The sequence below is a fragment of the Sceloporus undulatus genome, chromosome 1, assembly GCF_019175285.1.
Source record: "Sceloporus undulatus isolate JIND9_A2432 ecotype Alabama chromosome 1, SceUnd_v1.1, whole genome shotgun sequence".
In the NCBI taxonomy this organism is placed as follows: domain Eukaryota; kingdom Metazoa; phylum Chordata; class Lepidosauria; order Squamata; family Phrynosomatidae; genus Sceloporus; species Sceloporus undulatus.
This window is the reverse complement of record NC_056522.1, coordinates 123,976,414-124,003,093: the sequence shown is the minus strand read 5'-3', so window position 1 is coordinate 124,003,093 and position 26,680 is coordinate 123,976,414. Positions and strand designations below refer to the sequence as shown.

At 38.3% G+C, this 26,680-nt stretch overlaps 2 protein-coding genes across 7 annotated transcripts in view; one reads left to right on the top strand and one right to left on the bottom strand.

The window, feature by feature from the left end:
• IRAK1BP1 (interleukin 1 receptor associated kinase 1 binding protein 1) overlaps nucleotides 1–6,631 on the top strand; it is a 57,136-nt gene extending 50,505 nt beyond the window's left edge. The window contains exons 2-5 of one of the 2 annotated variants that reach the window (XR_006101586.1): nucleotides 2,618–2,683; nucleotides 3,784–3,914; nucleotides 4,636–4,775; nucleotides 6,204–6,341. Coding sequence is in view for 1 of the 2 variants with exons in the window: in XM_042446733.1 (XP_042302667.1) it covers nucleotides 2,618–2,683; nucleotides 3,784–3,914; nucleotides 6,204–6,486 (480 nt within the window). In the remaining variant the exon portion in view is untranslated. Of the gene's footprint in view, nucleotides 1–2,617; nucleotides 2,684–3,783; nucleotides 3,915–4,635; nucleotides 4,776–6,203 lie in introns of both variants that reach the window. The other variant, XM_042446733.1, reaches the window with a different exon arrangement.
• A 5,368-nt stretch (nucleotides 6,632–11,999) lies between these two features.
• LOC121926903 (pleckstrin homology domain interacting protein) overlaps nucleotides 12,000–26,680 on the bottom strand; it is a 126,177-nt gene continuing 111,496 nt past the window's right edge. For 2 of the 5 annotated variants that reach the window (XM_042460314.1, XM_042460475.1), the window contains exons 34-40: nucleotides 26,164–26,214; nucleotides 25,173–25,322; nucleotides 24,646–24,798; nucleotides 22,734–22,897; nucleotides 20,298–20,563; nucleotides 19,504–19,665; nucleotides 12,000–17,381 (exon numbers count right to left, since the gene is read on the bottom strand). In XM_042460314.1, the coding sequence (XP_042316248.1) occupies nucleotides 16,726–17,381; nucleotides 19,504–19,665; nucleotides 20,298–20,563; nucleotides 22,734–22,897; nucleotides 24,646–24,798; nucleotides 25,173–25,322; nucleotides 26,164–26,214 (1,602 nt within the window). In that variant the 3' untranslated portion in view covers nucleotides 12,000–16,725. The other 3 variants (XM_042460397.1, XM_042460643.1, XM_042460564.1) reach the window with 3 other exon arrangements.

Sequence of the window (26,680 nt, the reverse complement as noted above, 5' to 3'; positions counted from 1 at the left end):
TTGGTAGTTTTTGTACCATGCCTATATAATTATGATCTAAACTGACACTTACTGCAACATGAGCTAAAAGGATTCCTAGAAGAATTGTCTTGTACAGACAGTCTAAATTTGGGATCAGAATCAATAGCTCAAAATATAGCATGCAGTAATAGGCTTATATGATTAAGTTTTAAAAAAATCAGGGTAATTATGAATTTCTTTAAGAAAGGTATATCTCACTAAATCGGTACATGGCTTCCAAGATTTAAACTGTAGCTATAAACTTTGCACTTGGACTCAGACTCAAAGTGGAGATTTCAGACTAAATGAATTAGACTAAATGAATTAGACACTGTGATGGCTCTATCCTATGTAAACTTGAGATTTGTAGTTCATGAGGCATTTAGAGCTATCTACCAAAAAGCTCTAGTGTCTCACTAAACCACCCATCCTAGGTTCCATAGGTTGTGTGAAATTGGTGTCAAAGCTCTATAATTGTGTAGTCTGAAAGAGACCCGGGCTACCCGCTACAGGTATTAGTCTGTACCTAAGATTTGATGTTAAAGAAGCAAATGAAGGCCTCATAGTAGTCCTAGCTCTAATTGTAGTCATACAATTGTAATGGTAGTCCTAACCCTAGCTCTAAACCTAGTTGCAGACCTATTGAATCAAGAGGAATTTGGTATTTTCCATACTTTGGCTCAGTCATTAATCAGAATAAACACTGCAGTCAAGAAGAAGAAGAAGACTAGGATTTGGAAGGGCAGCTATGAAGGAACTAGGCAGGATACTGAAGTGTAGAGGTACTAAGGCCTGTTACAGACTGCCAAAATAAAGCTGCTTCGGGTCTCTTTGGAGGTATGCTGTTTAAATGATGCATGGGTCCTAAGAGTCCGGAGGTCGTGCCAAAGCCACACTCCATTCCTAAGCACTGGAGGGCAGCTTTGGTGCAGCTTCTGGATTCTTAGGATGCATGCATCATTTAAACAGCATACCTCCAAAGAGACCGGAAGCAGCTTTATTTTGGCAGTCTGTAACAGGCCTAAGTTAGGATTGCCCATGCCACTGTATTTCCCATTTCTATAGATGGTTGTGAAAGCTGATAGGAGGAAAATCAACTCATTTGAAATATGGTGCAGGAAAAGAATTCTATGGATGCTGTGGACTGCTAAAAAGACCAATAAATGGGTCATAGAGTAAATTAAGCTTCTCCTGCCTAGAAGCTAAGATGATTCAGCTGAGACTGTTGTACTTTGGCCATATCATGAGAAGAGATGACTCTCTAGTAAAGACATTTATGCTTGGAAAGGTGGAAGGCAGCAGGAAAAGAGGAAGACTACATTCCTAATGGATAGACAGTGCAAGCGTAGGCTTAATACTGAACATAAAGAAAACAACAATAATGACCATGAAAGAAATATATAAATTCAACCTAGATAGTTAAGACATTGAAGTAGTCAAAGTGTTCCTGTACCTTGGATCAAACATTGACCAGAATGTAGACTGCAGTCAAGAAATCAGAAGACCAGGAATGGAAAGGGCAGCTATTAAAGAGCTAGACAAGATCCTGAAGTGTAAAGATGTACAAATGAGCAGTGAAGTTACAATCATCCAAGCCATTGTATTCCGCATCACCATGTATGGATGTAGGAACTTGGGGGTGTTTGTGGTATATCTTCAAGCCTTGGAAATGTTTTCAAACAAGGTTTGCCATTTTCTTCCCTCCTCCCTGCCTCTCATCCTACAAGTCCTTCCTCCATTTCCTTTTCCTTCCCTTCTTTTCCTCTCCCCTCTGTACTCCATACTTTCTTGCTAACTTTCTTCAGATGAGGTTTTCCATTCTCTGAGGCTGAGAGAGTGTGACTGTGTGTGTGTGTGTGTGTGTGTGTGTGTGTGAGCTTTCAAGTAGTTTCTAGGGACTCTTTCCCAATATATTCTTAGATTGCTGTGCTATCTTGATCATGGGACAGTTTTCATAGTTTTTTTTAATGTCCCTCTGAACACAGTTTTGCTGAAATTCATGATGCCTCCTGCGTGAAACATGAATATAACACTCTTCTGCATTAGTGCTTTGGATTCTCTGCTACAATGTAGGTTTCTAAACGTTATGAAATGTGATGCTGAAAACCAGAAGGATAAGCTACAAGTGTGTTCTAGTGGCACCTTGTGTATGCAGATTGCGAACACATCACAGATGTTTTGCCTCTCTAGGAAGAAGAAAGTCTTGCAGATGCTCATAGTAATACAGTATTTCATGTGGTTAGCTGTTGCATACAGTACTCACTTCCAAGTTGCAATAATACATAGGGCCACATGAGGACAGTATTTTTACTTGTCATAAATGCAGTTTCGAATCTAAAATCATTGAGGAAAATATACTAACTAGTAGTTGATTGTTCGCATCCTTGATTTTTCCTAAACAAAGTTTGTATACATTTTTCCTTAAATTATTTTTACAGGTTTCTTATTATTATTAAACTACTCGTTATTTTTAAATTACCTCCTTTGTTCAGTATGAACAAGGTAACATTTTGTTAGCTTATAATTTGATTACCATAATAATTTCATCCTCGAATTATGCTTGTGTTAGCACTAAAGATGTGATTTTGTACTTAAAATTGCTGTGTTTTTGTCCTAGGAGAACAATGTGACTGTGACAAAAAACTTCAGTAGAATTGACAAGGCTTATAAGATGGAAGCAGAGGCAAGTATTTACCTTATGTGTCAGCATGGGCAATAACACCATGGTAGTTTAGTAGGGAAAAATAGACATTTGGACATGAATATCTTATTTTGTACAAAAATCATTAAATCGTTCAATATAGTTGGGTTTCTTTTTTAGATTATGCAGTTAGAGTGAATAAATTAACACTGCTGTAGAAGTATATGACTATAAAGCAATGCAGATTCTTACATGGCACAGTGGTCCATCTCAAGGAGCTTACAGAGATTTTACAAACTTTAATGCTTTCATGTATTAGCAGCATTCCAAGAGAGGTTTATTGCATTAAGAGTATTAATGTATTTGTCCACTTCCTAACCCACTTCTGAAACATTTATATTCAGTTTTTTTAATGAGAATGAAAACATATTGATATTATAACTTTTTAAACATTTTGCATTTTTGAAGACTGGTATTTTAACTAGTCTTGTATTTTATTAGTACTCTGTTTTTCCCTTTTTGATGGATATGATTTAAAAACACATCCCTCAAAAAGGAAGAAATAAGAACAGTATAGCATACTGTTAAAAGCCCTTTCCCTATAAACTGTTTCCAAAGGCTTGTCAAAATAATTTTAGAAAAATCTTGACCTGCCACTGGATGGACACCATGGAGGGAGCCAACCTGGCCTTTCTGGAAGAGAAGTCCAAAACACACTGAAGAAATAATCCAGTTTGAGGATGCTTTAATTGCCTTGGCCCGATGCTAGGGAATTAGGGGAACTGTAGTTTTGTGAAACATTTAGTCTTCTCTATCAGAGAGCTCTGGTGCCACAATAAACTACAAATCCCAGGATTCCCTGGCACTGAGCCAGGGCAGTTAAAGCAATCTCAAACTCGATTATTTCTGCAGTGTGTTTTGGGCCAGAGTTCAAAATCCAGGGAGCAGCCACCAAGAAGACCCTCTCCTATGTTCCCACACCTGCCTGTGGGGGGGGCCGGGGGGGTGCTAAGATCTCAATGCTCAGGCTGGCTTGTCTATATGTACAGCGCTTCAGATAACCTAAACCCTGGTATACTAGTTTTTGATCAATTTGGAGCTGGAGCACTGAAAAAACTTAACTGAATTTTTTTCACATGCAGGTGTGCATTACATTTAGTGATTTTGGGAAAATGCAAGACGTTTGTAACCTCCTGGTTGAAAAGCTAGATAGTTCTGTCATCATCAGCCCACCTCATTTTTATCATACACTAGAGACTGTAGATGCTCTTCGGTAAGTTATTTTTCTCCTTCTCTGAGGAAAGTTAAGTTTCTTCCATTAGATTTATCAATGGTCCTTCCAGTGTTCCCTGAAAATGTTTATTCTGTTGCTTTGTCATATGTTCTGTGCCTGGAGAAGGAGAACACAGTGGGCAGGGAGATTAAGTTAAACCTATTTATTTGTTTTGTTTAAAGCATTTCTATCCTCCTCTACCATGAAAGCTCTCAGGGTACCTTACACAGAATAGTGAGAGAGACCCTGCCTGTAAACTTATAGTTTAAAAGACATGGCTTTAAATCCATATAATGTTTAGACCCATGCTGTAATGTTTTAACAACTGTTTTTAGAGTTTTTATCTTTTTAATTTTTTGTTTGCCCTCTTGAGTCCCTATATTGGGAGAAAGGCGGAATATAAGAAAATTATCATCATCATCATTATTATTATTTATTGTGATTTGTTTTAATACTATAATAGTTCAATTCTATTTTGATGCTCACTTTCTGGACGACGACGACGACGACGATGATGATAGTAATAATAGTCTCAACTAAAGTTGACTCAAATGCTCAGTTAGTTGTAAGCCAGTGTTTATGTCAAAGCTGTTGACTTAGTAGATTTAATCTAGCAGAGTCTAGATGTTAGATCTATTCTATGGCTTACGTGGAAGAGGGGACATGAGAAGAAAAGCAAGCTCACACCCCAGATCTTACCATAATTTTGTCTTTGTTTTAGAGTTTTCCTAATTTAAATAGTCAATGGGCTCATTCCCACTGCAGTTTGCTGCGAAGCGTGATTTGGTGCAAACGACCCTCGTTCCCATTTGAAACTGCTTCTGATCCTCATTGGATTGATTCCAGGACAAAAGAAGTGGGGTAAACGCAAAAAAACAGGGTTTCCTGACACTACTTTCAAAGTGTTTTTCCCCCAAAGAATTGATTCTGAAGCGTGCCCAATAAGTGGGAACGCCAGATCAGAATCAATTCTTTCCAAAAAAGGGGACAAAGGACAGGGACAAATGGCACCGGGTTGTGTACCATCCCCCCCCCCCCCAGAGATGTCACCCACCCCCCAAATGCTGCCTTTTTGGGTCCTTCTTTTTTTTTTAAATCAAATCTAACCAAAAAAACTGATAGATTGGTCAAGCAACTACTTGCAAAAGCCTTTGCAAGTAGTTACTAAATCATTCTATCAATTTTTCAGTTAAATTTGATTTAAAAAAAAAAGAAGCCTCCTTCCTCCTCCTCCTGGGTCCCCTGGCCTTCTCTCCATCCTCTTCCTCTCTGCTCCCTTCCCTGGCCTTGCCTTGGTCCCAGAGTAGAGTCCATGGCAAATGGAACACGGAGGCTGGGAACGGAGCCTTGTCTCCATCCTCCTCTTCTCCACTTCCTCCCCTGGCCTTGGCCTGGTCTACACTCTGGGACCAAGGCAAGGCCGGGGGAGGGAGCGGAGAGGAGGAGGAGGACTGAGACAAGGCCAGAAACGGAGCCTTGTCCCCCTTGGCAGTGAGGACACCTCTGGGCACTTTCAAGGCTCCTTCTCCTCCTAAACCCATCGTGGCTTAGGCTGCTTCCGCACTGGAGAGATAATCCCGGTCTGGCACTGCTTTAACTCTTTCTGGTTCAAGGCTATGGAATTCTGGGAGCTGGAGTTTGTTGTGGGGCCAGGAAACAGAATGCTGCAGACAGAGGAGGAAGCAGAGAGGAGGCGGAGGAGGATGGAGAGAAGGCTGGGGGAGAGGCAAGTCAAGGCCAGGAACGACAGCCGATCACAAAGTAGCAATTCCAAAAAAGGTCCATAGTGTGAATGAGGGACCTTTTGGAATCGATTTACATAGAGGAGCAGAGCCGGATCGCAAAGTGGATTTTACAGTAATTGAGAATGACCCCAATAATAAGGACAGCTTCACCAGAGTAGTCTCATGCTCTCAGCCTTAGGGGAAGGCAATGACAAACCTCCTCTGAATAAATCTTTCCAAGAAAACCCCACGATAGATTCGCCTTGGCATCTCCATAAGTTGGAAACGAATTGAATTCAACAACAACAGCAGCATGAAAGAATTGAAATTGTTTCAGATGTGCATCATGAGATAATAATGATGTGTGGTCTGCAGATTTCTTGAAGCTGTTGTCCTAAATACACTTGCCTTAAATCAAGTCCCTTTTTACTTGTGAATATACAGGTGTAATTTTCTTTTGTGATTTTGTGAAAAGTAGGGTAAAAGGTAGATAATTAATGGTTTGAATGGACAAACTATTTCCTGTGATTCAACAAATGGAATCTTTTTGTTGGTTTCTTTCCAGCCGTCAGGTATGTCTTGCTGCTGTGGGAAGTGCTCAACAAAAAGCACAAGAAGTTTGCCAGTTGTTTGGCCAATCATTGGGGAAGCCTTTGTTAATAAGAGAAGAGGAAGTGAAGGAATGGGAAGGCCATCCAGAAAGTCATATGGCCAGTTTCTCAGACTCACCCAGTTTGCAACAAAGACTCCAAAGTGCTACCATCTATGCCTCTTCAAGGGTATTTGCTGTTTTTGAAATAAAGGGCGACAGGAAGAGAAAAAGAGCAGCTCTTCTAAATTTGAGCTAATTTATTACTGCCCTTCTGAATTTGTATTCCTTTTCTTTGAAAATAAAATGTTCCCAAGAAGATCAGCTTCTTTATCCATAATCAAAAATTGAAGTGAAAATATTTCTTACTTTCTTGGTGACTAAATAAAACTGTAACCAACTCATCTTACACTGGGCATTACATGCAGTATACAGTTAAGTGTGTGTTTTTCATAAGAGGAATTCTCTACTAGAATCTCTTGTATTCATAAAAACATTCCATTCTGTGTTCAAGAAATCATATGTAGGATCATGTTGTTGCATAATACACTCAGCCCCCGTATCCACAGATTCTTTATCCCCAGATTCAAGCATCCACAACTTGAAAATATTCCTCAATATGCATATATATTCCAAAGAGCAAACCTTGTTTTTGCCATTTTATATATGAGACAACATTTTACTGTGCCATTGTATTTAATGGGACTTGAACATCCACAGATTTTGGCATCCATGTGGAGTCCTGGAACTCAACCCCAGTGGATGCCAAGGGCACGCTGTAATATGCTGTCTATTAGATGTTTTATTAACTTATTCAGATTCTAAAATCTACTATCCTAAGTTTTAAAAAACAATAGTGCCAAGCACCTTTTAATGGTGTGAAGTAGTTTTCACTGAAAAGTCTTCAAACAAGTGGCCTACCCACACTGTATAGAACTAGATTTAGACTTGAGTCCTGTGGAGGAAGGGGGCAGGGTGGCACCTTTCTATACTGGGCTGGAATGTTGAAGGACTCACCAGACCAGTTTCATATGGGAAAAGGAAGCCTGCTCTGGAGCCCATTTCCTTCTGTGAATGGGAGGAAACAGGGACATAGCTGGGGGGGGGAGTCTTGGGGTCCGGACCCCCCTCCATTAGAAAAATGAATGGTGTGTGCTGCTGCGCCCAAGCCCCATTATAATGGTGGCACTTAGTCTGGACACCCCCCCCTTTCCTAAAATCCTAGCTATGTCCCTGGAGGAAAGTCTTGATCAGAATTATTAAACAAGGATATTAATGTACTTGATAGTTTACTAGTGACTGGCCAGCATCTTACTGAGGGACTGTGCTAGCATACAGATAAGTGATGGAAGTGGCTGCTCATTCTATGATATTTATAAAGTGTGGTTCCCCTAGTACAGTGGTACCCCGGGATACGAATGCGCCGCCTTACGAAATTTCCGGGTTACGAAAAAAATCAATTGAAAAAAACTGTTCCGGGTTACGAAGGTTATTTCGGGTTACGAAAGAAATTTTGGTGCTTTTCGGCGCTTTTTCGCACCAAATCGCGGCTTTTCCCCATTAGCGCCTATGGGTTTTCGGCTTGCGAAAGCCTTTCGGGTTACGAAAGCGGCGGCGGAACGAATTAAATTCGTAACCCGGGGTACCCCTGTATAGCCAATTGTTTTGCAAGGGCACCTCCCCTAACATTTGATTTCATGAGTGAGACATGTTCCAGTCTTTGCACAGCAGATGAGTGAAAGGCATAAAAATCTATCCTAGTTAACAAGAACCTGGACTGTCCTTGTGGACACACTGCCAGTACAACCTTTGAAAGGGTGGCAGAGTAGGCTTTAATACCTCCTTTGGAAGATGAGCCAAAGTCATCATGGAATTGAAAATGGCATCAATGAACTTGTTGAGATGGATTCAGGGAAGATTTTTTGAAATTGACAGGCCTAACATGATGAGAAGATTGAGAGTATAGCCGTGATGAGATTTGCTCCTTAAATTAACAAGAAGCTAATAATAATATCATAACAATAGGATTTATTTATATGCCGCCCAATCACTGGGAATCCAGGCAACTTACAACAGAGGGGATAATAGATGGTCCCCTGCCCTCATGCTTACAATCTAAAAAGACACGACACAAGAGGAGAAGGGAATGGTGGGGAAGGAGGGAATCAGGTCCAGCATTCTTCTCTCCCTCTGAGGCCTGGACCAAGGCAGATGGACTGGAGGGAGGGCTCTTCTTAATCAAGGCTGGGCCTGATGGTGTTACAGTTTGTATAGGGAAACTTTAACCTGCTCCACCTGAGCCAGGCAGTGATGATAGCCACACATTCCTGTGAATACATGAGGCACTGTGGACAAACTAAAGGAAGAATATGAAATTTATAAGCTCTTTTTCATATATAGCAAACAAAAGAAAGCATCTCTGTGACAGCTGAATTCCTATGTGAAAATAAGCATCTTTCAGGTCAAGCATTGCAAACCAGTCCCTTTCCAGCTACAGGGGAAGGATGGAAGTCAGTGATCATCTCTGTGGTCCAAAATAGAATGAAGTCTTTCTAGGCAATGGCAAAGTATCAGGAGAAAAAGCCCTGAAAGATGGCTGTTACTGAAATGGCACCTTTCAATTATGCCTTTCTCAAGTAAGGTATTTACTTCATCGAGCAGGAATCAGTTGGGATTAATATTAAATATCCCTTCTGGTGAGTTTTCTCCAAATACAATAGCATAACCCCTCCATACAGTATCAATGACACGGGTGTCCATGGTCATCTTCAACCCATTGATGGTAATACTAGGCCAACATGGAGAGATGGTGCAAAAAGAGGAACACCAGGTGAGTCACAGATGTCTCTTGCGTGGGTCCTAGCTCTTTTTCTTGTAAGACTGTCGGTATCAACCAGAAGCTTCTTGCTTTCAGGAAGAAGAAAATTATTGTGGAACTAATAAAAGCCTAAGTACAGTATGACTTCTGCACATGCAAAGAGGGCTTATTCCAACCAGAGCAAGACCTACTCACTTGGTGGTGTGATGGAAGACAGTTTGTGAGTCATCAACCTCTCATCTGCATCAACTCCAGCTTCTAGGTTTAGACTAAAGCATGATCCGCTGAAGGAATATTGCAGAGGCTTTTTAAAAAATTGTATGTTAATTTTTATTCTATTTTTCTGTTTTGAAGAAAATTTTTGCACATGTAAACTTCACTTTCCCCTAGATAATCAAGCTCATTGTAACTTATCACCATAGCCATGGAATTCTATAAAGCCCTATACAGCTAAGGTCCAGATTATTTGAAAGACTAAGAGGCAAAGCAGAAAGGGTGGCTTGAAGCCACTCCTGCTCAAGATGCCTTGGGACCACAGCAACCACATGTCACAGTCCTCAGGGCATCTTCTACTGCAGGCCAAAATTGGAGAAAAACAACCCTCCTTTTTGGGTCAGGTTGCCGAGGTCTGGGTGCAAATTTGGCACGTCTTGGGGATGTGCATCATCTACTCACCATGCCTCCATGCTGCATGAAAGCCGGCTTTTTCTGCCTGTCTGTTCAGCCCCCATATTTCCTCGGTTGAACATACCAGAACCCTAAGATCTTCAGGGGAAGGCTTTCTCTTGTTCCCACCATGATCAGAGGCTTGTTTGGTGAGGACACGAGAGAGCGCCTGCTCAGTGGCTGATATCATCCTCCCTCCCATTAGAGGCTAGGCTGCCCCCCCAATCTGTTTTTTCTTTTGCTGGCAAGCAAAGACCTCCCTTTTCAAGCTGGCTGTTAATATGTAATTGTACCCAAGGGTTTTTTTTACTAGTGATAGTTTTTGTATGTTTCTAATAGTTTTATACTTTTAGCTTAGCATGCTTTTATTTGTTTTGTTTTTTTAACTTGTTTTATTGATTTGATGTGTTTAATTTTCTCCCAATTGGGTCCAATTTAGGAGAAAGGAGGCATATATATAAATAAAATAAATAATCCTAGTAGTGTAAAGCATCTCAAAATGGAAGTGACAGCCTTTGCAAACTACTATTTCATAAAGAGGCTGTGCAAATTAGAAGAACTATCTGTTGTAATTATACTCTCTTTAAGCCCAATGTGACAACTATTCTGTATTTCCTTTATCAGTCTAAAGGGAACAAATGCCATTTCTTCTGCTTCAATAAAATCTCTAAATAGCAGATTCTCCAAGGCTGTGTTATACACACACAAAAGGACAGCATTCAAATTAACTAGTTTTTATTAGCATAAGCACTGCATTCTGTATTAAACAGTTTGTGACTTTGACAATATTTGCATTCTCTAAAAACCAAATTAGCTGAAACGTATTGGATTCGGAACAGCCCTACTCTTCTCGGATAGAATGGACCTAGTAGACACTTACCATTGCAAGAAGCAGACCATCAAGATTTTCTCCCATTCTCTATTCCTTCAGGCACTAACTGTACTTCTTGAGGTTTTTAAATTGACAAAATTGCAGGGGGAAGTGGCAAAGAAAACTGTCTTTTCATTTCTTCCATCGGAACTCTGCTGAGTCTAAGGGGATGTTCCCACTTAAGATTTGAAACGATTTAAAATACAACGTTTTTAATAGATCCGATTCAAAATAACCCTGATCTTATCCCGCGTTCCAAATCGCTTTTATTCTTCGTTCCCATCTGGTTTTTTAAATCGAAGTTTTTACCTGCAATCGTTCCTACTTGGCATGAAATCGGTGTTTAAATAAAGCGATTCTTCTCCTCCATACCTTATTTGGAGCTGTCAATCAATAGTACGTCAGAATGACGTAACGTTAATCCGGAATATTTGGAAGCGATTTATCTTTTACCTACTGTCTACTTAATCTCAGTATTTACAGTGAGGACAGAAACAAACAAAGCACTTAGAAAAACGAGTTTTCTATTTATTTAAAAATAGGTTTGTAGTTACTACATTGCAGTGACAGTAATTCTTACACATACATTCTAGTTTGTATAAAAGGATTCCAAGTATTATTCATCAAAACCAACATAGGTGTTTCACATAACAATAAAAGTTTTAATCAGTATGTACAAAAAGAAAGGGCACTGTTCATCCAGGTGAGAGACTGCACTTTATAACATGATAAAACAGAAAGTAACGTTTGACAAAAATTATTTTTTTTGTAAAACTGTATGCTATGTTTTGGATTTACATCATACTATACAAAATAAACATAGCATTAAAATGAGTCAGTTTCAAAACTCAGTATTCCAGACAATTTCCTTAAGTTGCTCTATAATATGTCTCAACATTAAGTGACAAGATTTAAATAATTCACTCAACGACCTACTTGTCAGGTTTTTGCAGTGTTATGGTCCAAAAATGTAACTCTGAAAGGTTTTATTAAATATGTGTTTGATACATAAACCACGTTAAATGCCTTCTGTGCAAGTGTACTAATTTGGTGCTGATATTTTGTCTTTAAAGGTATAGTATTTCATCAGCATAAAAATAAGTTTTTGTAACATAGCTTAAAGTTTCCTGATGCAATTATCAGCATTTCTTTAAAAAATCCAATATTTAGTACAGTGGTACCCCGGGATACGAATTACCCAGCTTACGAATTTTTCGGGATACGAAAAAATCCCATAGGGATTTATTGTTTCGGCTTACGAAGGTTTTTTCGGGTTACGAAAAAACCTCGGCGCTAAAAAAGAGCCGCGGCTTTTTTCCCATTAGCGCCTATGGCAATTCAGGTTACGAAGGTTTTTCGGGTTACGAAATTAGCCGCGGAACGAATTAATTTCGTAACCCGAGGTACCACTGTATTTGCCAATTTCTGTATCAAAAGGAAAAAAATGTTTACTTTCCTCTAATTTGACACAAACAGCTCCTAAATTATTTACATTTTAAAGAGGCAGATTTGGTCTTTGTAACATGTTCAAAATGTTGTCTCTCCTCTATGGTACTTTTAAAATCACAAAAATCTACAATGAGTTCTATCCATGGTGTCTGTCAGCTCATGCAAAAATATTTCCAGTAGCAGAAATCCTGCTCTCATGTGCAACAGGCAAATTCAATACAGTACTTGAATTATGCTTGTGCAAGAAAAGCCATTAATAAAGGAACATCATCATTAAGAATTTTGACACTAACGTCGTGTTGGATTTCACCCAATAACCTTCAACCTTCCTGAAACACTAAAACTGATCTGAGCTAAACTAAAAAACAAAAATATGAGTGCTTCCAAAGTAAAAAAAAAAAAAAAAGATTCACAATTTTAATGGTAATTTTAAATCTTGATTAAAATACAAATTATGTAGTTAACATATTAAAATGCAATACCAGATTTTTATATTAGAAATAATTTTCAAACTTGACCACTATATATGAAATGTACACCTTTTTTAAAAAGTATAAACATATATATATATACATTATTTACAGCAAAAAAACTGAACAGCCCTTTTATCAGATGAATGCTTAGGTCCAATTAAATGAAGTGCAAGATTAAGAGATACATGAAAACATATAGTCTAGCCCGATCCAGTCGGTCTCTTACATACACTGTTGCACATACACAGCTATCCCACCAGCGCAGTTTCCATTTGTGGGGAACTCTGCTGATGGAGATGGGAAACCAGGGGCAGGAAATGTCTGTATGTGCTGCTCCATGCAGAGAATACAAAGCATGAGTAGATTATGCCCTAAGTCATCAGAAATGAGTTGTGTTAAAGCTGAAGCTGTAGATCCATCAGCACATTGGGATTTGTTCTAGCCACAGAAAACAACACCAGTGAGTTGGGTGTGCATGGGACACGACTGGGGCCTTTAACATTTAAAAGCCATTTTAGATATACTCAAACTTGTGAAATTGAAAGCCCACAATGATACTTCATGAATGCTGGTATTGTAACATAGCACATACCCTATGTATATGAAATACATATACGTGCCTGTTTATTTTAAAATATTGAGAGTATTTTTCAAACAGTGTGTTATACCAAATAAACAAAAATAATACTAAATTAGCAACTGAATGTTCACACATGGATAAGCTGCCCATATGTAACAAATAACTGTTTGGGAAATTTAGCTCACATTGGGCCACTGCTATAGGAAAATAGTTCTTGTAAAATTGCAGTCGTTTATCATAGTATGATGATAAAAACTATTTATTCAATATCCAATATTAGGCTGATATAATTCAAGCTATATTCTTGGGAAACAATTAGAATGTAAGCCTACTACCTATGTTTTATCAATCAAATACAGTCCGTCCTCGCCTTACGCGGGGGATCCGTTCCGGATCCCTCCACGCAAGGCGAATTCCACCTATGCTCGAGCCCCATTGGAAACAATGGGGCTCGTGTGCGGCGGCGCGGAGGGCGCAACGGGCGCGCGCGCCCATTCAATTGAATGGGACGCACCGCCCCGTGCGCGCCCCCGGTTTGAGCACGTACGCTCAAGGCCGCGTATGGCGCGCCTGCGCTGTACTGGGCTTGCAGCTACTACTGAACTGAGTTACCAAGTTGCTTTTCAGAGGACATGGAATGTTCTGCTAACCAGATACCACTATGTAATAACCAATGGTTAACATTAAAGTAATTCAGCAGCCAAAATTATGGATTAAAGGACTACCCTGTATCAGAAGCAGTACCAGTACACAACCTTTACCATTTGTTTTCATAACTGAAAGATTTGTAAATCACTTGAATGAATAAGTGGAATGACCAACATAAATAGCATCTACATGTTATCCATGTAACTGTGCCATAAAATAAATAACAGGTTTTTCTTGAGATAGCATTTATCCATAACACATTTCTTATATTTCCCATCCACCCAAAGCTACCAAACCAGTATTGCTCACTTTAAAATGTGCTAGATGAAAAGTTCACTGTGTTGATACAATAAGAATTTTGAAGATCACTCAAATCCAGTATCATTAAATCCTATCTGTGCAACCTAAATCACAAGAAAAGCTAGCATTTTATAAGTGTTGTTTCTACCCAATAAACTACTGAAATAATTTTTTGAAAAATTAAAAGTGAACATGAATTCTTAGTGCTATTCTTTGCAGATAACATTTAATTTAGTAGTTTTGAAAGGTAGTTTTTACACTCTGATGGCTATGTGCGCCATTTCATTTACCATACTTGAGGTGTTGTGTATGTGTACACACATCTACACATACACCAAGTGGGACATACTTATAAATGGAATACCTACAGCAATAGATTGGGTATCTTTTGGATTATGAATAAAATAGCATCAGAGAATCAGACATTTCAAACTGACCAACTTAAATGAGATTAAGGAGAGAAACAGGCCACCCCAAAGGGGCGGCATGATGCTGCCCCTGAAAGAGCCAGGTGGGCGCTGCAGCAATTGCACACCATGGTCCCACTTTGGTGTTTTGCCGTCACAAAAAAGAAGTGGCAAATTGCCACTCTTTTTTTCAGTGGCTTTTCCTGCCCTGCCAGGACTTTCTGATGCTGCAGTGGCACACTGCATCTAAATGCCACATGCTGGCACACATGCAGTCAACCATGTGGCTTCCTGGCGGTGTAGGGGTGTGTGCCGTCTATATGCCATGCCCCCACGCCTCCATGGGTGCAATGCTCTTGGCCTCTGGGGCTGAACGTACTTGTAGTTCTCAAGACTGGATTGGAAACTGCATGTGGTACTAAACAGGTAAAGATGCCACAATTTGTGGTAAAGTCGATAACTGATTTGGAGTGATGGCAAACAGAATTACCCTCCCCTTTCCACTAATGGAAGCACAATAGGTTGACTCAGTTTTCACAATGCACTTCTAAAAGTTGACAGCACCATGTCCCTTTTGTACAAAATGCACATATGCACAAGTAGTCCACTGCTGCAAATGTTCATCACTTGATCAAGGCCAGGGTGTTTTCACAAAGAAACTTTCATTCTTGCACATCTGTTTTTCCCCAAGTGTGTTAAATGAAAAGCATTGTTACATTTTTGTACCATGCAACTGTTTTACTATATATTTTTTCCTTTCAAATTGGACTATACTTTTAAACAACAAAATTGTATTAAAATTTTGAAAGTATAAAATAAGTAAATGTACCATAAACAAATAAATAACTGTTTTTTCCATAGCAGTACATACAGCATTACATTCCCCTAAGTCATATAGTCATCATTTACAATAGACAACTTAAGCTTACTAAAGATGCACAAAATAACAGAATACAAGGCACAATCATAAAGTGGGATTTTCCTTTAGGGTGTTTATATTGACTCATGTCAGCTTGATAAGTATACTGTAAAAAGTGCAGAAAAACAATGTGCAATGAGAATACTGTATAAAACATGATTGCATAAAAAGTGATTTGGCCTTTATCTTAAATGACTGAAAATAACCAATCTTCCTCTTAAAATTACAGTATGACATTTTTAAAATTCTTAATATTCTAGTACTATCTAAAAAGTCCTGAAAAAATTATACCTGGGTAATATTGTATATTTATGTGCTTGTGTACATATTCAATATATACATACACATACACTTCTTCTTAAAGTAATTTTAGTCAGTTTAACACAATTGGCAGAAATAACTAATATCATCATAACATAAACACCAAAATCTCAAATTTTCCTGCATTTTCCTTGATCCCTTTAACTCAACGTATACTTTGTCCTCAAATATTTGTTAAAGGATCCCACCAGTGCATTACCTGTATTTATTACAAAGTACCAGTAGAGATGATTTTTCAGAACAATCTATATTTTGAACATGGAGTCATAAACATAATTGAAAACTGTATGCTGCACTGACACTCAGAACTATTCCACTGCACCGGTTTTCAGTCTTTGGCACGATAAACAGAGATTTGATTGATACGAGAATGAAGGTCTGAAAAATTAGACATATTAGTCAAACTTTTTCCAATGTGGATATATATATGTGTGTGTATATATATATCTACATATTTATGTATAAATATATAGATATGCACACTGTGATTTCTCTCTGGTAGAACATAGATAAAACAACCTGTACTACATTTTGTTTGTACAAAGCTGTGTGCCCAAACACTACTGAATTAAATGTTACTGTATTAGCAAAGTTTGGTAATTTTGCATTTGTTCTCAATAGCATTTACTGCCATACTCTGCTAATACCCTGCAAAACACAGATACCACACTCTATACAAATGCACTGTACCTTTCTCATTCAAAAATAGTTCTGTTCTCAGTCTGTAACATTAAAAATTCTCTTATTTTAATCAAATAGAGATTATACTGTTCAAAATTACAGTAGCATCTCTGGAAATAAAGAGTTCCATTTATACAGTCTTTGATACCAACTGAAGTGAATTGAAATGCATAACCTACTTGGAGGGCAATAAATAGCAAAAGTTTAAAATACATACTTCTTTCAAAGAAATGTTTCATTTGTTTTTGCTATACTTCTCCAAATCAGAAACTAATCTCATTTGTAAATAGCAGCAGAAAGCAGTATCCTTAGTTTTTTCAGATTCCTCAGTTGTACCCACTTATCAGCATTTTTAAATGCCAAAGTTACCAACCAATCAGATTGGCCTTTGCTTTTTCAGTCAACTTTCGGACTCTGCCTCTGCTAGATGTCCCAAATGTCAAAGAGGTGTCTTCAAATAACAGCTGCCTTTGTTCCTCCTCTGAGTCATCTTCATTGTAAAAAGCTGTCCTCCTACCCTGGTTTCTAGTTCTCATATGAGGTTCAGAATCTTTAAATTCCTCAGGCTCTTGTTCCTGTTCTTCAATTGGCCCATCTGTCTTTTTTCTCCTGCTTCTTGTCTGAATCTTAGGATCTGCAGAAAATTTAAGTTCTGATCCAGGCTGTTCTGCTTGCGGCTTTCTTTTTGGCTTTCTGCCTACGCGTCCTCTTCGCTTTAATATGTCTTCTTTCACATTATTTTCAGAGAGAGAATTGCATGCAGTAGAAGCACATGCTTCCTCTGTTGGCAAGCCTTTAGGAGTTTGGTTTGCATTCTGCTCTAAACTCTTTTGTTGAGCAAGTAACAAGCTTTTTGGTTTCCTCCCTCTTTTCTTGTGCACCACTTCAATAGTAGCTGTAGTCTCAAGCTTGGGTTTCCGTCCAGGACCCCTCTTAAACACAGGCTTTGAAGATTGTCCCCCATGTCCATTTACCTGGATGCTTCCTGAGGCCAAAGCTACAGCGCTCTTCTTGCAATCTGCTAAAAGACAGAACAATATGTAAGAGGTTTGCATCAGCTATTTTCAACAACACAACATCCAGAACTCAACTATATTTAACATATGGAATTGGGGTGAGCAATGAATTCCCCAACAGTCACCTTCTTTGTATTATCATATAATATGCATCAGCTGTGTAAACACACCTTCCCCATTTCATATTATATACCTCTTCACCTTGGGAGTATAGTCAAATGTGACTGGACTTTTGCAATATATTATGAAGAGACATGCAAGTGAATGAGTCAAGTTTCAAAGAGCTGCATCCCCAACAGTTGGTGTATTCGAATCACCCAGCCAAAAAATTCAGAGAACGAAATTCACAGCAATGGCACCATTTGACACTTACTCACAGCATTAGAGTCATATCTTTGCTTTCAGTGAAAACAACACAATATCCAACTATGCAGAGCTGGCAAGGCAGGAAATTAAAAAGTGGCAGGCAAGGGAAGAGAGTAAACCAACATGATCAAAAAAGAATTTAGAGTCCTCCCTATCCAGCTGGCACTTGGGGAATAACCCATGGGTTTGTTGATCACTTCTCCTAACCTATCTAGAGAAGCATCACTAGGGATATACCTGCTTGGTTCTCAGTAGCAAGAAAATAATGTTGATTCCTACCTGGTCAGGTTGGCATGGGGACAAACCCAATTGTGGTGGGTTGTTCCTCCATGCCATCCCAAGAATAGCAATGACATCTGTCACAACCATCTGATCACCAAAATTATGGTGACTTCCTACATTCCCTTATCTTTCTGTCACTTTTGAAAAGGAAATAGATGCTATGCCTTGTAGTCTCACAGTGCTCTAAGGTGAATGCCATTACAGTACCAAAAGTGGATCTAGAAAGATGACTGAACATCTGAGTGACTAACTGGAATGGAATCGTTACGTTCTTTTTACATGACACAGAGAACTTAAATGTGATAGTCACATAATCCAAGACATCCTTGATTATCAGAAAAGAAGACACTAGAATTATTTCAATAACAACAGGGAACTTCAGTATAACTAAATATTTCCACACAAACACCACAGACAAAATGAGATGCAAGATCTTGATTCTTTGTTCCTCAGAGCTGTGAATCATCAGTTATGACCTGCAATGGTTGCAGTATTGAGGATCTACCCAACAAATGAAATTTGGCACCATTTTTTGAATCCTAAAAGGTTACTGGATCTCTTATATAGACAGGTAGAGATATTTTAAAATACACTACAAAATCAAGATTCCTTATGGAATCTTGATGAGTACCTTAGAGCTAACAAGGAAACCACAGCTTTAATTTATTCTTAAGTAGTGCATGTCAAGGAACAACAACAACAACAACAACAAAAATTAAGAATTTTTCAAAGGATGTGGCATGGAGGACACTGCTGACAAGGTCATATACAACATCAATTTTTTTTAAAAAAAGAAGTGCAGAACAATTCCAATTACAGAATAAAGCAGGCATCCAAAAAGCTGCATTACAAATGGGACTCACCTGAAATATACAGCATGCACTGAACACATAAAATGAACGACAGGCAAAATTCTAGTATTAATTATTTGAGCTGATAAACTATCAACAAAAATCCTTTACATCAACTCTTTTAACAGATTACATTAAGTAAAGCTGCAGTATTGCCATAATCCTAATATCTGAAATATTAAAAAGAGTGCAGGATATCATAAGAAGTGTTCATCTGAAAGTGCCACTGACTCAATTTTTTTCCACTGATTAAAACCATTTCTTACCAGCCAATAAATTAAAACTTTAGTCAAGAAACCTAATACACTGCTCCATCGGGTTACGAAATTAATTCGTTCCGCGGCCGCTTTCGTAACCCGAAAAGCCTTCGTAAGCTGAAATGCCATAGGCGCTAATGGGGAAAAGCCGCGATTTCGTGCGAAAAAGCCGAAAAAAGCACCAAAATTTTTTTCGTAACCCGAATAAACATTCGTAACCCGGAACAATTATTTCCTATGGGATTTTTTCGTATCCCGGAAATTTCGTAACCCGGGTATTTCGTATCCCGGGGTACCACTGTAATGCAATTTGCCCTCCTTGTTACTACATACTGCAAAATAAATGTTTAAAAAAACCAAAACAAGCTCACCCTGTGGGTTGATAGTGGATGATTTTGGTTTACGTTTAATTTGTTTATCCTTTTCCACATTTTCTCTTACAGTATTATTCCTAGTGTTGTGAGTATAATTGGTTTGATTAGGAACTTGCACCATATTCTGGTTCTTGGAGAGTTTGGTGGAATTCTCTGACACTGTGGAGACAAAATTATAATGAATGGATATTTAAGATCAAGATCTTCAACTAGTATTACCTACTCACCAAGCAAATAAATGTTATTAATGTATTAAATATCCTTTAATAAAAATGAATGAGGGGAATCCAAGATTATTTCATTTGTTCATCTTCTCTTTCTTCACAATTTACACAATAAGACTTTTTAATTTATGAGCTAAACCCAAGTTCCTTCCTCAGTCAAAAAGTACAGAAAAGGATGGATTTATGTTAATGTATGCACCAACAGTTGACTCTAGATGAGGCTAAAATTAGATTTAGCTTTGTGAATTTTATAACTGATATAGGCTGACTATTAATGTGTATTACCTAGATTGTTCACAAGGTAAAACAATATTAGAATGCAATGAAATAAAACAAGAGAAACAGATAAAACGAGTTTAGTAGCACAAATATACAACGCATTACACATCAAGTAATAAGATAACATTCCTTAGAATTTTTAAAAGCCTCTTCTTGCAAATATCTCAAGTTCAGGTTGCCAACACTGAAAATGTCCCTGAAAGCTGAGCAGTGTAGAGCTATAGAATGTTTACAATAGGAGCCATCACGGATTTAAAAGTTGAAAGGGGTGGCAACGAATTCACCCACCTGACATCCCCTGGGCAACAGTACTACTAGGTTTCACAGTTAAAGGTTTTCCTGATGAAGAAGTGGAAGGCTGATCATTAGCAGCCATTTCTGTAACTGCTCTTGTACTTCTTGTTCGGACCAAAGTCACAGAGTCAACAGCTTTTCCATTCATCTGAGCAGCAATGTTCCTCAAGGACGTTCCACGTGTAGGTGCAGAGGACGAAGGTGCAGAAGGGGGTTCAGCTTTCAGCTGTGGCTTTATTAGTCTCCGTTTTCTATCCGGACTACAAATAAATAGTAATAATTGGAGATATTTTATAGTGCAATGAAAGCAGTATGTCCTGTCATTAATTAAAAGCTTTTCAGATTTTATTTATTTATTTGTTTTTACTTTGATTTCCTCCTCCACCTGGATGAGCATGTGTGATCTGATTCAACCAACCACTCATTCTCAAAAGTTTCCTCAGAAATTAAAAGGACTGGTTTCAGCCTTTGAAGTCTTTGGTCCAAGATGGCTAAAGAAATGCCAGCTCCCACATGTACATGTCCAGGTATTAAAGGCTGTCAGTGGAAACACATTCCCAGTTAGTTTGTGATCAACCTGATATACGGTTGGCAAACTCAGAGAAGTCTGTTGAAGATGCCTGGCTCTGGAATACTCTCCCTAGAAAAGTCTATCTGGTACTAAACTTGAAAACCTTAACTGCCAGGCTAAATTATTTTTATCACCTAACCTTTACTGCCTTCTACTGTATGAACTATTCAAGGTTTTTTGCTTTAAACACTGATTTTATTGTTTTATCCAGAAGTTTTAATTATTAAAATAAATTATTAAAAGTCTTATTTAATCACAGTGGCATTGCTAAGGTTGGTGTCACCTGGTACCAGGGTGGGGGGAGACTGCCTTGCCTTCCTTCTCCCTCAGCTGCCCATACAGCTTACTGCAGGGGGCAGTGCTGCAGCCTCCAGAGCACCCATTCGGGGACTAGTGCAGCTGCTTTCCAAGAAGCCATGACAGACCAACCCTTAAGGCATAGCCCCTTCCCCCAGCAACAGTCGCTGCTATGGGGGGCAGGCATCACTGCGGCCTCCAGTGGGCCCATTTAGGATGTGGTGCCACTGCTGGGTGAGTGAAAAGGGGAGGTGAATCCCTTTTTAGCTCTCCCAGTAGCCATGCCAGTCCCTCCGGGAGCACCGCCCCACTGGGTAATATCCCTCTGAAGTTTCACCCTGTGTGGTTTTGCAGCTACCAGCCCCCATCTAGTGCTGCCTCTGTTTAATCATGTTTCGTCTTTAAAGAATATTTTTACAAATTGAATCACCTGAAAACATACTCTCTGGAGTATTCAATGAGTTATCACCCCCTCCAACATTAACACTGGATAATATTAAAAAACAACCAACACCCAACAGAAGGAAAATGAAAAAACAGAAATGTCTTCATCGCAACAGTGTCTATAAATCTACCCATCTTCATCTGTTGAAGTAAAATGAACAAAGTATCTGTGGCATCATAAAGGCTAACTGTGATCATAAGGTCACAAGACCTTGAGTTTGTTTCACTGGATGCTTAAAGTTTTACAGCTAAATTGTAGACAAGAATATGCAGTCTTACAGCTCCTATTTCATCCGCACAAGATGTAACATTTCCAGGGCCCCAGTAGCCAATCTAGGAGCCTTTGGGGGCAGAACAATGCTTTAGATTGTGTTGATATTATTTATTTAAAATAATATTCTCTCCTTTATTACAAAGAATGTAATTGTTTAAAACTAGTAAGATTCCAACCACTGCTTCTCCCTCCCATTTTTATTATTTCATGCTTAAAAATGTATGATCTCCTTTCTCCTGATGTATTTCAGGAGGTGAGTAAATGAAGAAAGAATTGCCAGTAAGATGGGTGTCAGAAAGCTTTAATAGGTTAGTCTGGTTCTCAAGTGGAGGAAAGATAGGGGTAACAATTCAAACTGTGGGGGTCAAAAAACCTCTGCTGTGGTACAGCAAATCGGCAGCTGGACAGAATAAATTAGCAGCTCCCCTGGCTCTTTTCTGGGGTCAAGATGGCAAACCTCTTTTCATATAAAGTACAGGAGTAATAAAAGCAGGTATTAAGTACTGCCATGCCAATAGAAACAAGCAGGGCTTTGGAATAGTGGTGATTTGGGGGTTACTACTTGTCCTGCTCCAGAGTAAGATATTTTTTCTTAATGTTACTTCTACTCCAGCTCCTGTAAAAACCGCTTACTCCTTACTTCTACTCCTACTCCCCAGCCCTGGAAACAAGTCAGATATTGATCAAATCTAACTGTTACTCCCAATCAGAGCAGACCCGTTCAATCAATTGGAACTTAAGTCAATATTTAGGTAGATTCCATTGATTTAACAGATCTTTTCTAGTTAAGACTAACACTGAATTTAGGCCACTGCATCCAAAAGAACAACATGATGTACCATACCTTGATGCAACGCTACTAGAAACAGAACTGCTTCTACTTCTTTTCTTCCTTCTCTTTTTAACTGTGCTTCTTTTATGAAAGCGCAGAGCAGATTTGTAATCTGATAAAATTGAACTAATGTGTTCCTCAAAGAAGGCAGACAGGCGCAGGCTCATGCTGTAAATCTATTAAAGATTTTAAACAATATGAGAGTAAAACATGAAGAGTTTATTTCAAATGTGAATTTCTTTCTATAAAACATTTTATGATAACCTAAACAAATAGATGGATACATAAAGACAAACCAACTTATATTGCTGGCATGGCACTTGCAAATGCAAGATCCATCCAAAGGTTCAACATAGTTTACTCTCCACCTATTCCATCCTGCACTCACAGAGATTAAAAAAAGTGGTGATGAGGGTGGGACTGGTGGCCTTTGCCCACTTCCCATGCAGCTCATGTTTTACAAGTTATGTTGGGAAGAAAGTGGGACCAAGCTGGATAGTGATAGGAGAACCACAATGACCCCACATCCTTACTTATTATCGTTGTCACTGTGTCTGTGCATGCAGGAAGGATCGATGGAGAAGTAAAGCTCTAATCTTAAAAGGCAACTCCACAAGTGCATATGGAGCTAATACATCACTCCCAGAGAACTGTGAGTATATTCATATCCAACCTTATTTTTGAATATAATGCCTTGATGTGAAACTCCTAGAAAGAAAACTGCTTCTCCTTTTTTCTTCCTCCCTTTAATTGTCCTTCTTTTCTGACAATGCAAAACAGATTTGTAATCTGATAAAATGGAACTCAAAGCAGGAAATGTACTATTGTGAAATATTCTCCTGATTCTCTGTCCTGTCTTTCAGTTCCAACATATAAACCATTATCATCATCTCAGTAGACAGAAACTCAGTGAAAGATATCTAGACAAAAGCTAGAAATGATTCTTGCATCAACTGGGATACATGTATAATTGTAATACAAAAAGGGAATACAAAATACCACCACAATTATTAAATATAAACTAATAGGAAAAAGCCCTAAACACAGAGAAAATCAACTTACTGGGGGGGGGGGGGAGATGAAAACCAGTCAACATCTAGCTTCATCGCCTTTTTTCCAGTACTTATTTCACAAGATGTTAGAACTTTATATCATCAGAGGAAAGCAGCTTTGTGACCAAGAACAACATTTCCATAAACAAACTGAAAATCCATACTGTCCTTATTAAAAGGATTAACTGATTTTTTGTTTGTTTTATGCATCTGCACAAGGCATAACTCTCATGTTATACTACTTTTCAAATACGCTTTCATGTATCTATGAACAGGTTATATCAAAGACTGTTCTAGCAACAGAAACTGTGAGAATAAAAGAGTCCTTCCATTTATCAAATGTTTTTAGATTTCTTTATTTTACAAAATATGTTATTCTCAGGTAAAATCAACTAAGGGCCAGTAAAAACCAGCACAGTACGCCAGCCTCCTGGTGGCGTGGCATACGGACAGTGCACACTCCAACACCGCCCTGAAGCCAGCATCATGACACCCTGCTGCCCACATGAAGGCAGGTTTTCAGTGCTCCAGCAGTGCAGCGTTTAGACACTCCAAGCTGTAAGAGTACCAAAAAGCCATAACGTGGGCAAAAAGGGCGGATTTTTTCTGGTGCAAAAAGAAGCAGCTTTTTGCCGCTTCTTTTTGGGTCAGAAAAACGCCCGATCAGGGTTGTGGCATTTGGTTGATCCAGTAATCAAAAGGGCAACATCAAGCTGCCCTTTTAGGGCCATCTGTTTCAGCCCTAAGTCTTTCTAATGCTTTAGAATAAAGCATCTCAGATGTGCTTTGGTGTCCATACAGTATCAGTTGCACACTATGCTCAACAAAACAGCATAGCAAAAATCAAATACGTATAAATTATGAAGCCTTACTCTTGATCTTTTGCATGGTGTATAAACTTTGGAGTTGCTGAAGATTAGTCTCACATCTTTACACAACTCCATTGGGGATTCATAATTCCCTGCTTCTAGTGTTTCGCGAACAGTAGCAAAATCCATTGGTGTATCAATGATGTCTCTGTAATCCTTGGTTTAAAAAAAAAACAGCAACAATTTTAATTCATTTATTTCAAACATATAATATTACATTATTATTTTATGAGGAGTGATTTTGGATAAGCTTTTAGGAAAATAAAAAATGTGGACTTAAACTGTACTTTAAGCCCAGGAGCATATCATCTTTTAGGAAAAGGTCAGACAATGTACCAAAAAAATCCATTTTTATAAACATATGAATCCAACTACAAGCATGATGATTATAGTAGGAAGGAGAAAAAGCTTAATCTCTCACTTAAAACTAAATGTTGGACATTAATTTTTTTAAAAAGTAGCAGTCATTGTTCTGCTTTAGTTTTTAATGTGAATGCTTCAACAGAAATGTAATAGTTTTAAATACTCACTGGATATTCAAGTAGATCCACTGGCTGGCGAAATGGTTCAGAATCCTCACACTGAAAAATCAGATTTAACAATTCCTGACATTGCCTTTTCCATGCCTGAATATCATAGGATTGTGCTCTGTTACGCAGCCTCCGCTTTGGCTGATGATCCTGGAACAACAATAGTGAATATGCCTTATTTTAAAAAGCAGCTAGATACAAAATAAAGAGAAAGCTATTCTTTTTAGAATCCATTATCAGCTCTTTGTTTCAACTTTTAGAGCCCTACATGATCTAGCTAATCATTTCCTTTTACCACTTGCAGGACGGTTTGTTTCTGTATTATGGCAGCATTTTTTATATTTTTATGTCTTCATATTCCTTTTTTAATATTACACTGTTGGTTGTATCTCGGTTTTATTTTTGTACATTAATGGTTCTATATAGATAATTGACAATGGTTATGATCATCACCATCTGATTTTCTCTTTATCAGTGATTTATTACCCATCTTGCTAATGTGCACTAGAGATATAAATTAGGCTGCATCTGCCCTACACAAATGATCCAGTTTGTCACCACTTGCCATGGCTCAATGCTTTAGAATTCTGGGAATCGTAGTTTGTTGTGGCATCAGAGCTCTCTGGCAGAGAAGGCTAGATGTCTCACAAAACTACAATTCCCAGGATTCCATAGCATTCAGCCATGGCAGTTAAAGTGGTGTCGAACTGGATTATTTCTGCAGCCTTAGTGTTTATGGGGGATCAACAACAGTTTTACTCTAAAACACTAAAGTAAGCATATCAGTTTTAGTGTAAATCTGCTAGTGGCAGACTTTTGTTTCAAGCCTCTCCATTTATGGAATTATGATAACAGCAATTATTAAGAGTTGCTTATGCTAACAAAAATCCCAATGAATGCAAGGTACATTTTATTTACCGAAAAGACTGCTTGCTTACTTCATTTTTACACATAATCGAAGCAGAAATCAAGTATGCAAAACAAATATTACCTTCCTCTTTCTAGTGGAAGTGCCTGGTATGTTAAGGTCTTTCTCTTCTTCCTTTGAGTAATAAAATATTAATTATATGATGTAAATTTATTAAACACTTCAAAAAAACACTTAACTTCAGTATATTTCATATTTGCTTATTCAGTTATAGTTCCTTCCTATGTCGAGTAAGATGCAAGACATGTGAACCTCATGTGGAACCCAAATCACAAACAAAACATACAAGTAAGAAAGGAGAATCATGCCTTTGGAAGTTTCCAGGGGGCATGATTATCCTCCAGACCCAACATCCACTCATAACTTGAATTTTTTAAATAAATAAATAAAAATCCAAAAACTAAACCTTGATTGACATTGACATTTTATAGAAGGGTGTTGCAGATATGGTATCATGGAGGATCCTGGAACCAAACCTCAGCAGATACTGTTTCTGTTACTGTTTTGTGACAAATGAAACTGTGACACAATCTTTGCCAACAAGAACATCTGTGGATGAAGATCTGAATTATCTCTATGG